Source organism: Bufo gargarizans, chromosome 3 (assembly GCF_014858855.1).
Source record: "Bufo gargarizans isolate SCDJY-AF-19 chromosome 3, ASM1485885v1, whole genome shotgun sequence".
In the NCBI taxonomy this organism is placed as follows: domain Eukaryota; kingdom Metazoa; phylum Chordata; class Amphibia; order Anura; family Bufonidae; genus Bufo; species Bufo gargarizans.
In genome coordinates, this window is record NC_058082.1 from 408,141,847 (window position 1) to 408,154,400 (window position 12,554).

At 44.9% G+C, this 12,554-nt stretch overlaps 1 protein-coding gene across 2 annotated transcripts in view; it reads left to right on the forward strand.

Annotated features, from left to right (window-relative positions):
* Positions 1-9,646: 9,646 nt before the first annotated feature.
* Positions 9,647-12,554, forward strand: part of CD34 (CD34 molecule) — a 104,137-nt gene continuing 101,229 nt past the window's right edge. For both annotated transcript variants that reach the window (XM_044288342.1, XM_044288343.1), the window contains exon 1: positions 9,647-9,826. In XM_044288342.1, the coding sequence (XP_044144277.1) occupies positions 9,754-9,826 (73 nt within the window). In that variant the 5' untranslated portion in view covers positions 9,647-9,753. The remainder of the gene's footprint in view (positions 9,827-12,554) is intronic.

Consider the following 12,554-nt stretch of genomic DNA (forward strand, 5'->3'; position numbering starts at 1 on the left):
AGGTCTATAACTCCAGTCACAGGGGTGGAGTCACGAGGCTTATATTGCAGTGTGAAAAGGCACGTCAAAAAGAGCATGGTATTGGCTCTAAATAACATTAAGAGATTCACTTAATCTTCTAATCATACAATAAGGGATGATGTCAAGTTAAACAATTATTTCCGTGCACATGTATCCGTATCTCACAATCCGGACCAATACCCGGAGAAAAGTCCCATGCACTCTATGCCCTCGTGAAACTCCAGTCCAGCGGCAATAGTGTTTCAACCAAGATTTAGGTCACAAGATGTATCACAAAGACTTTGTAGCAGATCTCCCGGTGCTAGTATTACCACCAGAGGTTAACAAGGTCTCCACAATGTATAAATTAAATGGTGCTGGATCCCGTTAGTGTACAGGTATCCCAGCACTAGTAAACTTATCTGTCCAGTCCTGAATGTCGACTGATTCCAGACAACGATGGGCGAGGGTGTTCCCCGGCGTCCCGCGTGTGGCAGTGGCAGTAGCGCCATATTCGCGGGTCATTTAAATAGCCGCATGGTACCGCCCCCATCGCACACCCACTCACCGTCACGCAGCGTCATCATCGCGTCACGTGCCAGCTATCTCGAGCTTTCGTCACGTGACCGATCTTCTTCCTGAGACGCAACATGTAGAGGCTTGTTTATCGTTGCCAGGAGACCCTCGGAGCCTACGGTCCTCACAAAAGAGCCGTAGTCCGAGAGAGTTTGGTCCACCCAGCAGCCGGCCACGTCCACCTGGTATGTGTCAACGGCCAAGCGTTCTCTACTGCGCATATATGAGACGGATGGCTAGTAGTGCAGAGTAGAGTCAATGGGCAAATTTGCAAATCCTCTGCTAATGCTAGTTCAACACATGAACCAGTGGTCTGCATAGTTCTGCAGTTATCCCACTGGAGAGTTGGAATTTATAAGACGGTTTCCTAAATATAACTGATCTCCATACACAGCGGCTCAAATCGGCCTTCAAAATCATGCTCTTTATCAAGTGGCCTTTTACAGAAATATAGTTTGGGGCAGTAAAGTGTTTTGCTCCATAACACTATAAATATTATGTCCAGGGTGGTGACTGGGATCGGTCCCCAAATGTAGGGGAAAAAGAAGAATTTCTCAGGAGGCACTTTAGGACTCTATATAACAGCTAAATGACAATTGCTCATTTAGACCTGTAGGGGTCACAGTTTGAAGGTGGAAGATCCACCATGTCTCTCTCTGCAAAATTCTCCGATCCCAGTCACCTCCCCTTTTTGGCCTTGCAATGGCCTCAATTCCCATAAATTTCAAATCCGACGCATCTCCCCCATGCACCGAGTTGACATGTTTTGCCAGGGGAGTGTCCCTGTCATTCCTAACGTCACCAAGGTGCTCACCCACCCTTCGTCGTAATTCGCGGGTCGTTTTCCCTATATACTCTAAACCGCATATACAGTGGGCCCTGTATATAACTCCCTTCGTGCGGCAGTTGATGAACTGTTTAATTTGGTAGGTTTTACCCGTGACGTTGGCACAGAAAGACCGTCCCTGTGTAATGTGTCGACATGCCACACAGCCACTACACCGAAAACAACCGATTGGGCGTTGAAGCCATGACCCTTTTTGGTCGCGTGTCTCAACGTAGTGGCTGTGTACCAGGCGGTCTCTTAGGCTCAGACCCCTACGATAAGTGATCTGTACTCTTTCAGGCACCGCCCCCTTGATGTCCGGGTCCAGAAGAAGGACATCCCAGTGTTTTTTTAGGATCTGTTTGACTTCTTCCGAAGCGTCATCAAATGTGCCTATAAGGCGTATCTGACTATCCTCAGTTTTTTTAGGTTTAGGATAGAGTAGATCATCCCTCTTGCTTTCACAAGCCCTCCTAAAGGCCGACTTCAAGACTGTATCAGGATAGCCCCTTTCCCGAAAGCGACCTCTCAGGTCATCTGCCTGTTGTTTAAAGGCCTCCCAGGTGGAGCAGTTCCTTCTAATTCGCAAGTACTGCCCCACTGGGATACCCCTTTTTAGGGGAAAAGGATGGTGGCTTGTCCAATGTAGAAGTGCATTCGTGGAAGTGGGCTTCCTAAAAATGTCTGTTTGTATCTCGTCGTTCTTACCCCTTGTGATTAGAATATCAAGGAAGGGCAAGTGGTTGTTTTCAAAAACTGAGGTAAATCTCATATTGACGCTATTGTTATTCAATTCCTTAACGAAGTCAAAAAAATCGTTTTCTTTACCCTTCCACACCACAAAGACATCGTCAATAAATCTAGCCCATGTGACAATGCATGGGACATGTCTACTGGGTACATCGCTGAAGACCAGTGTCCTCTCCCACCAGCCCAGGAACAAGTTGGCATACGACGGGGCACAAGAACTTCCCATCGCTGTGCCCCTGAGCTGGTGGTAGAGGACCCCGTCAAACAGGAAATAGTTCCTTGTGAGGACAAAGTTGAGTAACTGCAAGGTAAAGACATTATGGGGGTAGAACTGTTGTCCTCTAGTCGAGAGGAATGATTCCACTGCCCTCATACCCAAGTCATGGGGTATGGAGGAGTAGAGAGCCTCCACATCAATTGATGCCAGGGAGGCACCCTCCTCCAACGTGATCCCCTCCAGACGGCCAAGAAGGTCGCTAGTATCCCTCAGGTATGAGGGCAGTGTTTTAACAAAGGGCGCTAAAACTTGGTCCAGATAGATACCCAGGTTTTGGGTCAAGCTATTAACACCCGAGACGATCGGGCATCCCTTTACAGGGGAGCCACCCTTGTGGACTTTGGGTAAGCTATAGAAGGTGGCTATAGTAGGGTGCTTTTTGTATAGATAGTCAAACTCCTCCCCTGAAATAAGGTTTTCCGTCTTAGCTTGTCGCAATATTTCAATGAGATCCCTCTGATACTTCACTGTAGGGTCTCCACTCAACCTCTCATAAGTGTCTTCATCGTTAAGCAAAGTCTGGCACATATTTTTATAGTCGATAGTTTCCATCAAAACTATATTCCCCCCTTTATCCGAGGGTTTGATTGTTAGGTTGTGTTTTTTCTCTAGTTCTAGCAATGCTTTATATTCATTTTTACTACAATTGAAGCCACCATGCTGAGAGGTGAGGCTAGATAAGTCCCGACAAACCTGATTGACAAACACATCTATACAGGTGGGGTCCCCCATCGGAGGCATTTTAACGCTCTTATTTTTGAGCGATGTGAAGGGGCCCCTACCTTCCTGTGGTGTGCTGTCGCTCAGGCTGTATAATAAGCGGACATCTTGGAGGATATCTAAAGGGACACCCATCTCTTTGCTTTCTCGCTTTGCGACCAGCGCTGATCGCAAAGCGAGAAAGCAAAGAGATGGGTGTCCCTTTAGATATCCTCCAAGATGTCCGCTTATTATACAGCCTGAGCGACAGCACACCACAGGAAGGTAGGGGCCCCTTCACATCGCTCAAAAATAAGAGCGTTAAAATGCCTCCGATGGGGGACCCCACCTGTATAGATGTGTTTGTCAATCAGGTTTGTCGGGACTTATCTAGCCTCACCTCTCAGCATGGTGGCTTCAATTGTAGTAAAAATGAATATAAAGCATTGCTAGAACTAGAGAAAAAACACAACCTAACAATCAAACCCTCGGATAAAGGGGGGAATATAGTTTTGATGGAAACTATCGACTATAAAAATATGTGCCAGACTTTGCTTAACGATGAAGACACTTATGAGAGGTTGAGTGGAGACCCTACAGTGAAGTATCAGAGGGATCTCATTGAAATATTGCGACAAGCTAAGACGGAAAACCTTATTTCAGGGGAGGAGTTTGACTATCTATACAAAAAGCACCCTACTATAGCCACCTTCTATAGCTTACCCAAAGTCCACAAGGGTGGCTCCCCTGTAAAGGGACGCCCGATCGTCTCGGGTGTTAATAGCTTGACCCAAAACCTGGGTATCTATCTGGACCAAGTTTTAGCGCCCTTTGTTAAAACACTGCCCTCATACCTGAGGGATACTAGCGACCTTCTTGGCCGTCTGGAGGGGATCACGTTGGAGGAGGGTGCCTCCCTGGCATCAATTGATGTGGAGGCTCTCTACTCCTCCATACCCCATGACTTGGGTATGAGGGCAGTGGAATCATTCCTCTCGACTAGAGGACAACAGTTCTACCCCCATAATGTCTTTACCTTGCAGTTACTCAACTTTGTCCTCACAAGGAACTATTTCCTGTTTGACTGGGGTCCTCTACCACCAGCTCAGGGGCACAGCGATGGGAAGTTCTTGTGCCCCGTCGTATGCCAACTTGTTCCTGGGCTGGTGGGAGAGGACACTGGTCTTCAGCGATGTACCCAGTAGACATGTCCCATGCATTGTCACATGGGCTAGATTTATTGACGATGTCTTTGTGGTGTGGAAGGGTAAAGAAAACGATTTTTTTGACTTCGTTAAGGAATTGAATAACAATAGCGTCAATATGAGATTTACCTCAGTTTTTGAAAACAACCACTTGCCCTTCCTTGATATTCTAATCACAAGGGGTAAGAACGACGAGATACAAACAGACATTTTTAGGAAGCCCACTTCCACGAATGCACTTCTACATTGGACAAGCCACCATCCTTTTCCCCTAAAAAGGGGTATCCCAGTGGGGCAGTACTTGCGAATTAGAAGGAACTGCTCCACCTGGGAGGCCTTTAAACAACAGGCAGATGACCTGAGAGGTCGCTTTCGGGAAAGGGGCTATCCTGATACAGTCTTGAAGTCGGCCTTTAGGAGGGCTTGTGAAAGCAAGAGGGATGATCTACTCTATCCTAAACCTAAAAAAACTGAGGATAGTCAGATACGCCTTATAGGCACATTTGATGACGCTTCGGAAGAAGTCAAACAGATCCTAAAAAAACACTGGGATGTCCTTCTTCTGGACCCGGACATCAAGGGGGCGGTGCCTGAAAGAGTACAGATCACTTATCGTAGGGGTCTGAGCCTAAGAGACCGCCTGGTACACAGCCACTACGTTGAGACACGCGACCAAAAAGGGTCATGGCTTCAACGCCCAATCGGTTGTTTTCGGTGTAGTGGCTGTGTGGCATGTCGACACATTACACAGGGACGGTCTTTCTGTGCCAACGTCACGGGTAAAACCTACCAAATTAAACAGTTCATCAACTGCCGCACGAAGGGAGTTATATACAGGGCCCACTGTATATGCGGTTTAGAGTATATAGGGAAAACGACCCGCGAATTACGACGAAGGGTGGGTGAGCACCTTGGTGACGTTAGGAATGACAGGGACACTCCCCTGGCAAAACATGTCAACTCGGTGCATGGGGGAGATGCGTCGGATTTGAAATTTATGGGAATTGAGGCCATTGCAAGGCCAAAAAGGGGAGGTGACTGGGATCGGAGAATTTTGCAGAGAGAGACATGGTGGATCTTCCACCTTCAAACTGTGACCCCTACAGGTCTAAATGAGCAATTGTCATTTAGCTGTTATATAGAGTCCTAAAGTGCCTCCTGAGAAATTCTTCTTTTTCCCCTACATTTGGGGACCGATCCCAGTCACCACCCTGGACATAATATTTATAGTGTTATGGAGCAAAACACTTTACTGCCCCAAACTATATTTCTGTAAAAGCCACTTGATAAAGAGCATGATTTTGAAGGCCGATTTGAGCCGCTGTGTATGGAGATCAGTTATATTTAGGAAACCGTCTTATAAATTCCAACTCTCCAGTGGGATAACTGCAGAACTATGCAGACCACTGGTTCATGTGTTGAACTAGCATTAGCAGAGGATTTGCAAATTTGCCCATTGACTCTACTCTGCACTACTAGCCATCCGTCTCATATATGCGCAGTAGAGAACGCTTGGCCGTTGACACATACCAGGTGGACGTGGCCGGCTGCTGGGTGGACCAAACTCTCTCGGACTACGGCTCTTTTGTGAGGACCGTAGGCTCCGAGGGTCTCCTGGCAACGATAAACAAGCCTCTACATGTTGCGTCTCAGGAAGAAGATCGGTCACGTGACGAAAGCTCGAGATAGCTGGCACGTGACGCGATGATGACGCTGCGTGACGGTGAGTGGGTGTGCGATGGGGGCGGTACCATGCGGCTATTTAAATGACCCGCGAATATGGCGCTACTGCCACTGCCACACGCGGGACGCCGGGGAACACCCTCGCCCATCGTTGTCTGGAATCAGTCGACATTCAGGACTGGACAGATAAGTTTACTAGTGCTGGGATACCTGTACACTAACGGGATCCAGCACCATTTAATTTATACATTGTGGAGACCTTGTTAACCTCTGGTGGTAATACTAGCACCGGGAGATCTGCTACAAAGTCTTTGTGATACATCTTGTGACCTAAATCTTGGTTGAAACACTATTGCCGCTGGACTGGAGTTTCACGAGGGCATAGAGTGCATGGGACTTTTCTCCGGGTATTGGTCCGGATTGTGAGATACGGATACATGTGCACGGAAATAATTGTTTAACTTGACATCATCCCTTACTTGTATGATTAGAAGATTAAGTGAATCTCTTAATGTTATTTAGAGCCAATACCATGCTCTTTTTGACGTGCCTTTTCACACTGCAATATAAGCCTCGTGACTCCACCCCTGTGACTGGAGTTATAGACCTTAAACAAAAAGGAACTCCTGCAATTTGATGTTTTTTGTTTTTTCTTTTTTGTCCCCTGATGAATCAGACATCACTGAGGAAACGCGTCGGGACACCTCAAAAACAGGGACACCTCAAAAACATTTTTTTGGGACACCTCAAAAAAACTCTTTTAGGGTGCATATATTTGTGTATATTTACACCGTCCTGCATACGCCACATTGTTTAAAAGGACGAGAACGAATATGCTCAGGTATATTTACCTATATTAAACAGGGACACCTTAAAAACACTTTTTGGGACACCTCAAAAACACTTTTTTAGGGTGCATATATTTGTGTATATTACACCGTCCTGCTTACGCCACATTGTTCAAAAGGACGAGAACGAATATGCTCAGGTATATTTACCTATATTGATTAATACGTGCGAGATTTAAATTGAGTATCGCGTCAAGGTTGCCCTTTATTTTTAGGAGATCCATATTGGACCATACTCACTGCACGTATTAAACCAGTCCATATGTCCCCTTTGTAACCCAATTTGGCCGTTTATTAATATGACCGTTATTCTGTCTTTTGGGCAAAGCTGGGCAGTCCACGTTTAGGGAGGGCGACATTAGGGTTAGAGCATCAGCCGGGTTCAATTTAACAGATTGAAGGGACGTATTAGGGTTTCGTCCCAGCATTGTATTTCTCTATCTAAATACCCTTATCCTGCCTGTCATATTGCTATCCCTATATACGGTCCTCTCCCACCTCCGCCATCTATTAGGAGATTAGTGTGACCAGTGGTTACAATAATTGTGTGTTCAATATTTAAGGGCCTATTATTTTATTTCAAATATCATATTAAATGTTAAGTCTTAACTTAAATAAGCTACCCAGTTATGTTAGTATAATTTTTTGGATCTAAAGGGTCTAGCATTTCAGACAATATCACAGTGTGACCGACTTTACGGTTGTGTTATTATTCAATGTACTCATAAGCAGCTATAAACTACAGTGACATCGCTTTTCATGTCCGGTGCGCCTACCAGTTCTCTCTCTACAGATACACGGGTGACAACGATCTATGGGATGGAACAGCCAGTAGGTTGACATGTGTATACCACATCCTTTTACTGCAAGACATTCATAATAAGCCTATTAGTAAGTATTTGACTTAATTAGCCCTTGCCATAAATCTCCCTTCAGGACAGGTCTCTTTAAGGAGATTCAGCACCCTGCCTAAAGGGTCCTTTACATGGGCTGAGAATCGCATAGATTATCGATAACAAGCATTCACAGTAACGCTAGTCAGCGATGATCGGGTGGTGTAAATGTGCCGCTGAATACCCAATGAACGAGTAAAATGCTTGTTCATCTGGTATTCTGATCGTTTGTGCGCATGCAAAAATGATTGTTTACCAGCAGCAGATTGTGCCACACTCTCCAGTCGGTATGGAGAACAGCAATGGCATTAGTGATCGCTGCATGGAAGTATACCAGTCTCCTTCACCAGCAATCGGCAAATCGACAATCTTCTGGTACATCGTCGTCCCATGTAAAGGGACCTTAAGCTGCTTCCAAGCCATTGCACTGAACCAGCCAGAATTTTCCTCCATACTGATGAGGGGCAACCACTCCGTCTATGGATGGCTATCTGACTTGGCTGTTTTCCCTTGTCAAATTGCAAAGCTTGCTGAAAAGTCGGATCTTGACTTATAGGAGCCACTACCAATAGGTGGTACTGGCGAGATGGTCCTATTTATTGGCAGATACCTCTTTGCAGCTGCCACTGAAGTTCCAATGCTACTCTGGTACATACCTGTTGATATCCAGTTCCTGATCTTGGGTCAACAATTAATTGGAATAGCCGTTCATCCAATCACTGGCTGCCACAGTGACCCGCCTCAACTAGTGATTGGCTGAGCGACTATTCCAAGCCATTTCTTGTGTTTTTCTGAAAATCAGTTGCAGCATTCCTGAGAAATAAAAATATATATATTATTTATGCAAATGAGGGCGCTTATTTGCATAGAGGATGAGCATCCTTTTTTAAAATCAGGAATGCCACAGGTATTTTCACATGGCATCATTTTAATAAGCAGGATCAACCCTATCAGTTTGTCTGAATTAGTAAGGTTGACCCTACTAACAGATGATCTTTAAACTATACACACCACTGCCAGTGATTAGGTAGGATTAGGAGAATCAGTCCCATACTATAAGTACCCACAACTACCCATAAGTAGAATGAAGAGGCCTTAAAGGGGTTTCCAGTATCAGCACCTAAGCCAGTGATTGGCTGCAGAGGTCATGGGTTGTTGACATGACGTCACCGATGCCGTCGGGTAAATAGATTCTGGCAGAGGACCCAGAGCAGTAGTGCAAGATCTAGCAGGTAAGCAATGATCAGCTTCTATCAGACGAATCCCCTGTGTTGTCCAGTTTCCTCCTGAGAATGGACAACCCCTTTAAGCCTGTTTACACCCCATCCTTGCCTGCAGCTCTGCATGGTATTACAGCTCAGTTTCTCAGTGTCTGCTGATCAGTGAGGACCATCAGTGTTTGTTCCTGGAGATCCTCTGTTACCCTGCTGCTGGAAAAAGGGAAAAAACTGTGGTTGGAGCTCTGTGGACCTTTGAGACCTAAAAGAGGATACATAGAAATATAATAATAAATTGTGAAATATAAATTAAGAATTGATACATTTTAAATCAAAACTATCTGGCTTCAGCAGTATGCATTTATTCTCCATGATTTTCTGAAGCGTGCATTCTCAGAGAATATTACTGATCTGACTTTTCAGCTATATCTACACAAGGTTTTATAATAAAAAAGAACCAAAGTGAGTAAAATCTCACTATTGTAGACTCTGAGAAACAGCATCATGTTCAACCCTCTAGTGATATTTACTGTTCTGTTGGAGAAGTAGTAGAGTGCCTTGCATGAAAGGTTAATCCTCCCCCTACTTTACGTAATAGCATTGAAGGGGGGCACATAACATATCATATGAAACATGGGACCTTTGTAACTCCACCTCACTTGTGCTTGAGGCTGGAACACACACAACATCTCTCTCCCTCTGCAGCTCTGACCTTCCAGGGCACTGCAACCCAGGACCTGGTTTCCTCTGCTCTACTACTATTACCGACAGGCAAAAAGATGCTTCCATGCAGCCTTAGAACCTGGACAAGAGGGCAAATCCTTCTAGCGATGAGCATCCTGGCTGCACTTGGTGAGTAGATACTTGTAGAAAATGACTTTTAGTAGAGCTGAGCCACAGATTGTTCCTTATGCCTAACTTATGTTTTGTGGATAGAGATGCTCGGACAAAATGTTGTAGAAAAGCATACTATACTTAGGCATTATTGTCAGTTTAAAAAAATATTAAATGATTAAAAGCAAGCAATATATCACTTTCATTAAAAACTAGTCTATATGGTTTAAACTGGATATCTCAATGACCCTACAAAAATTGTAACATATTTACTAACACAGATGTAATATAGAGTTAGTATGGAATTTTTGCGCAGCGCGCACTGTATGTATCAATGCGACACAAGCAGCTTGTGGAATGTGATAGAGTTACTGATCTCTCCTATTTGGCACACTGGCACTTTGGGCAGAAAGGTGATAGAAGTCTTTTGTACAACCAGTGTACTGTGCAGGTCACACCCTCTTTTGTAAGGAAAATTTGTGTCAGAAAAAGTGTTGGCAGGCTTGATGAATATGGCATAGTCTGAATCCAAATACATTGATGAATATGCCACTTTCAAAGAAGGTATGGTTATAACTGACTGACTGCGGACATGTCTACTCTCCCAGTTTACCAGGAGTCATTCTGTTTCTAGGGTCCCTCACCTGGTGATATACAATTTTCAGGAGGAAGTGCATTGAGTGCCAGTGAGAGCCCCACCAAGTCAGTTTGTCTTTGCCATGATATTTAGATTCATGGCTAAAACCACAAAAATGAACTTTTGCTCTTGGTGAAACCTACCTGCAGTTCTGCATTAGCTATTGGATTAATCTATTAGGTAATGGTCTTTCTATTGTTATTACCCTCCTCGCTACCAGCTCTTCTTCAAATCAAGATGGCACTGATCTCAAACCTGATGCAGTGCAGCATCAGGATGTAGTGAATGGTGGCGCAAAAAATGGACAGTGTTAGGGGGATCACCGGGCTCAAGCCACGGATGTTGTTCCAGGGCCCCGAATGTTGTGGCTGCACACTATACAACTGTATTACCATCCTTAGGATAGCAATACAGTTGAATTTCTGCAGCAGGACACAGTAGTCAACGGTTCTCTGCCCAACCACTCACTCTCCTATGAGAGAATAGAACTTCGCAATCATCTGCACCATGTCGGAGACGGTGTCAGCATGCATGCCTTGCCAAGATGTAGGTGCAGTGTTGACTTCAACTTGACCAGCTGAGTCCAGAAGCTGGCATCAGAGGCCGCAGGTTGGAAGAGGCTGTGGCCTGCACAACTGACATTGGTAGACAATGGTATTGGGGACACTGTTGGGGGGTTATAACAACAGGGAGGCTCTATAAGTACTGGGGGCACTAAAGGGGGAATTATACCTTTTGGGAGCACTATATGGAGGCATTATAACTATAGCAACACTATAAGCACTGGGGGCACTACAGGGGACATTATACCTACTAGGGCACTGTACTATAGAGGGCATTATACCTATGGGTACTATAGAGGCCATCATACCTACTAAGGGCACTACAGGGGAGTATTATACCTGAGGGCATTATAGAGGGCCATTATAACTATTGTGACGCTACTGGAGGCATTATACTTAGTGGGGGCACTGTAGGGAACCTTATACTTACTGGTGCATTATACCACCTTGAGCTCTTAAGGAAGTCATTATAATTACTGGGGGCACTTATAGGGGGCATTATACATATTTATGGCACTACAGAGGGACCAAGAGGGGATATTATCCTTATTGGGGGCACTATGGGGGGATTATAATTACTATTGGCGCTGCAGGGGGCAATATAACTACAGGAGGCACTAAGGGGGCATTATAAACACTGGGAGAAACTACAGGGAGCCTTTAAAATTATTTAGGGTACTTTAGGAGGCATTATATCTATTGGTTGTACTATAGGGGGCATTATAACTACTTGGGGCACTGTAGGTATCATTGTAATAGCTGAGGGCTCTGCAGAGGGGCATGTTTACTATTGGGGCACTTTAGGGGCCCTTATTACTACTGAGGAAACTTTGGGTAACTTTATCACTATTGCGGACCTGTGGGGCATTATTAATACTGGGGGGGGGGGGGTCCATGGGGCATTATTATTTTTGTGCACAATATGGGGGGCATTAATAACAAGGCTGACCCTTGGGGAGCATTATCACTGTAGGAGGCATTATTTATAATGATGGCACTCTGAGGGAGCATTATTACTATTGGTAGGACTTTTGGGAGCTCTTTGGAGACTGAATGGTATTGTTATTTTGTAGGAATTGTATTTAGAGGCATTGGGGGACACAACTGGCACCGTATTGGGGGTAGCAGTAATATAAGACTGTTGGAGCATCAAGAGGAGGATTTAAGAAAATTGTGGAACCTACGATGTCTTAGTGGCAAATTTGGGGGTCATTTACTAAGATCTGTGTTTCACACACACACCAGTCTTAGTAAAGAGCCCAGTGAAGAAAGATTTGACTAATTTATTAAGAAGCGCAAGGCTCTTTATACATTTTTTAAAATCTACTGCTGTCTGTGTAAAAGAACTGAAATCTACTCCAGCTTGGAGCTGGAGAAGATTTCTGTGGTAACGTGTGGAAATTTTCTGGCACACATGCTGTTAAATGAGTCAGGCCACAGAGCTCTCACCTGTGGCTGCCCTTTCCTGCCCACTTTTTGGAGTAGTGGCGAGGCTGTCGTAAAAAGTTAAAAAGTCATGAAACACCATTTTGACTCGAGCATCACG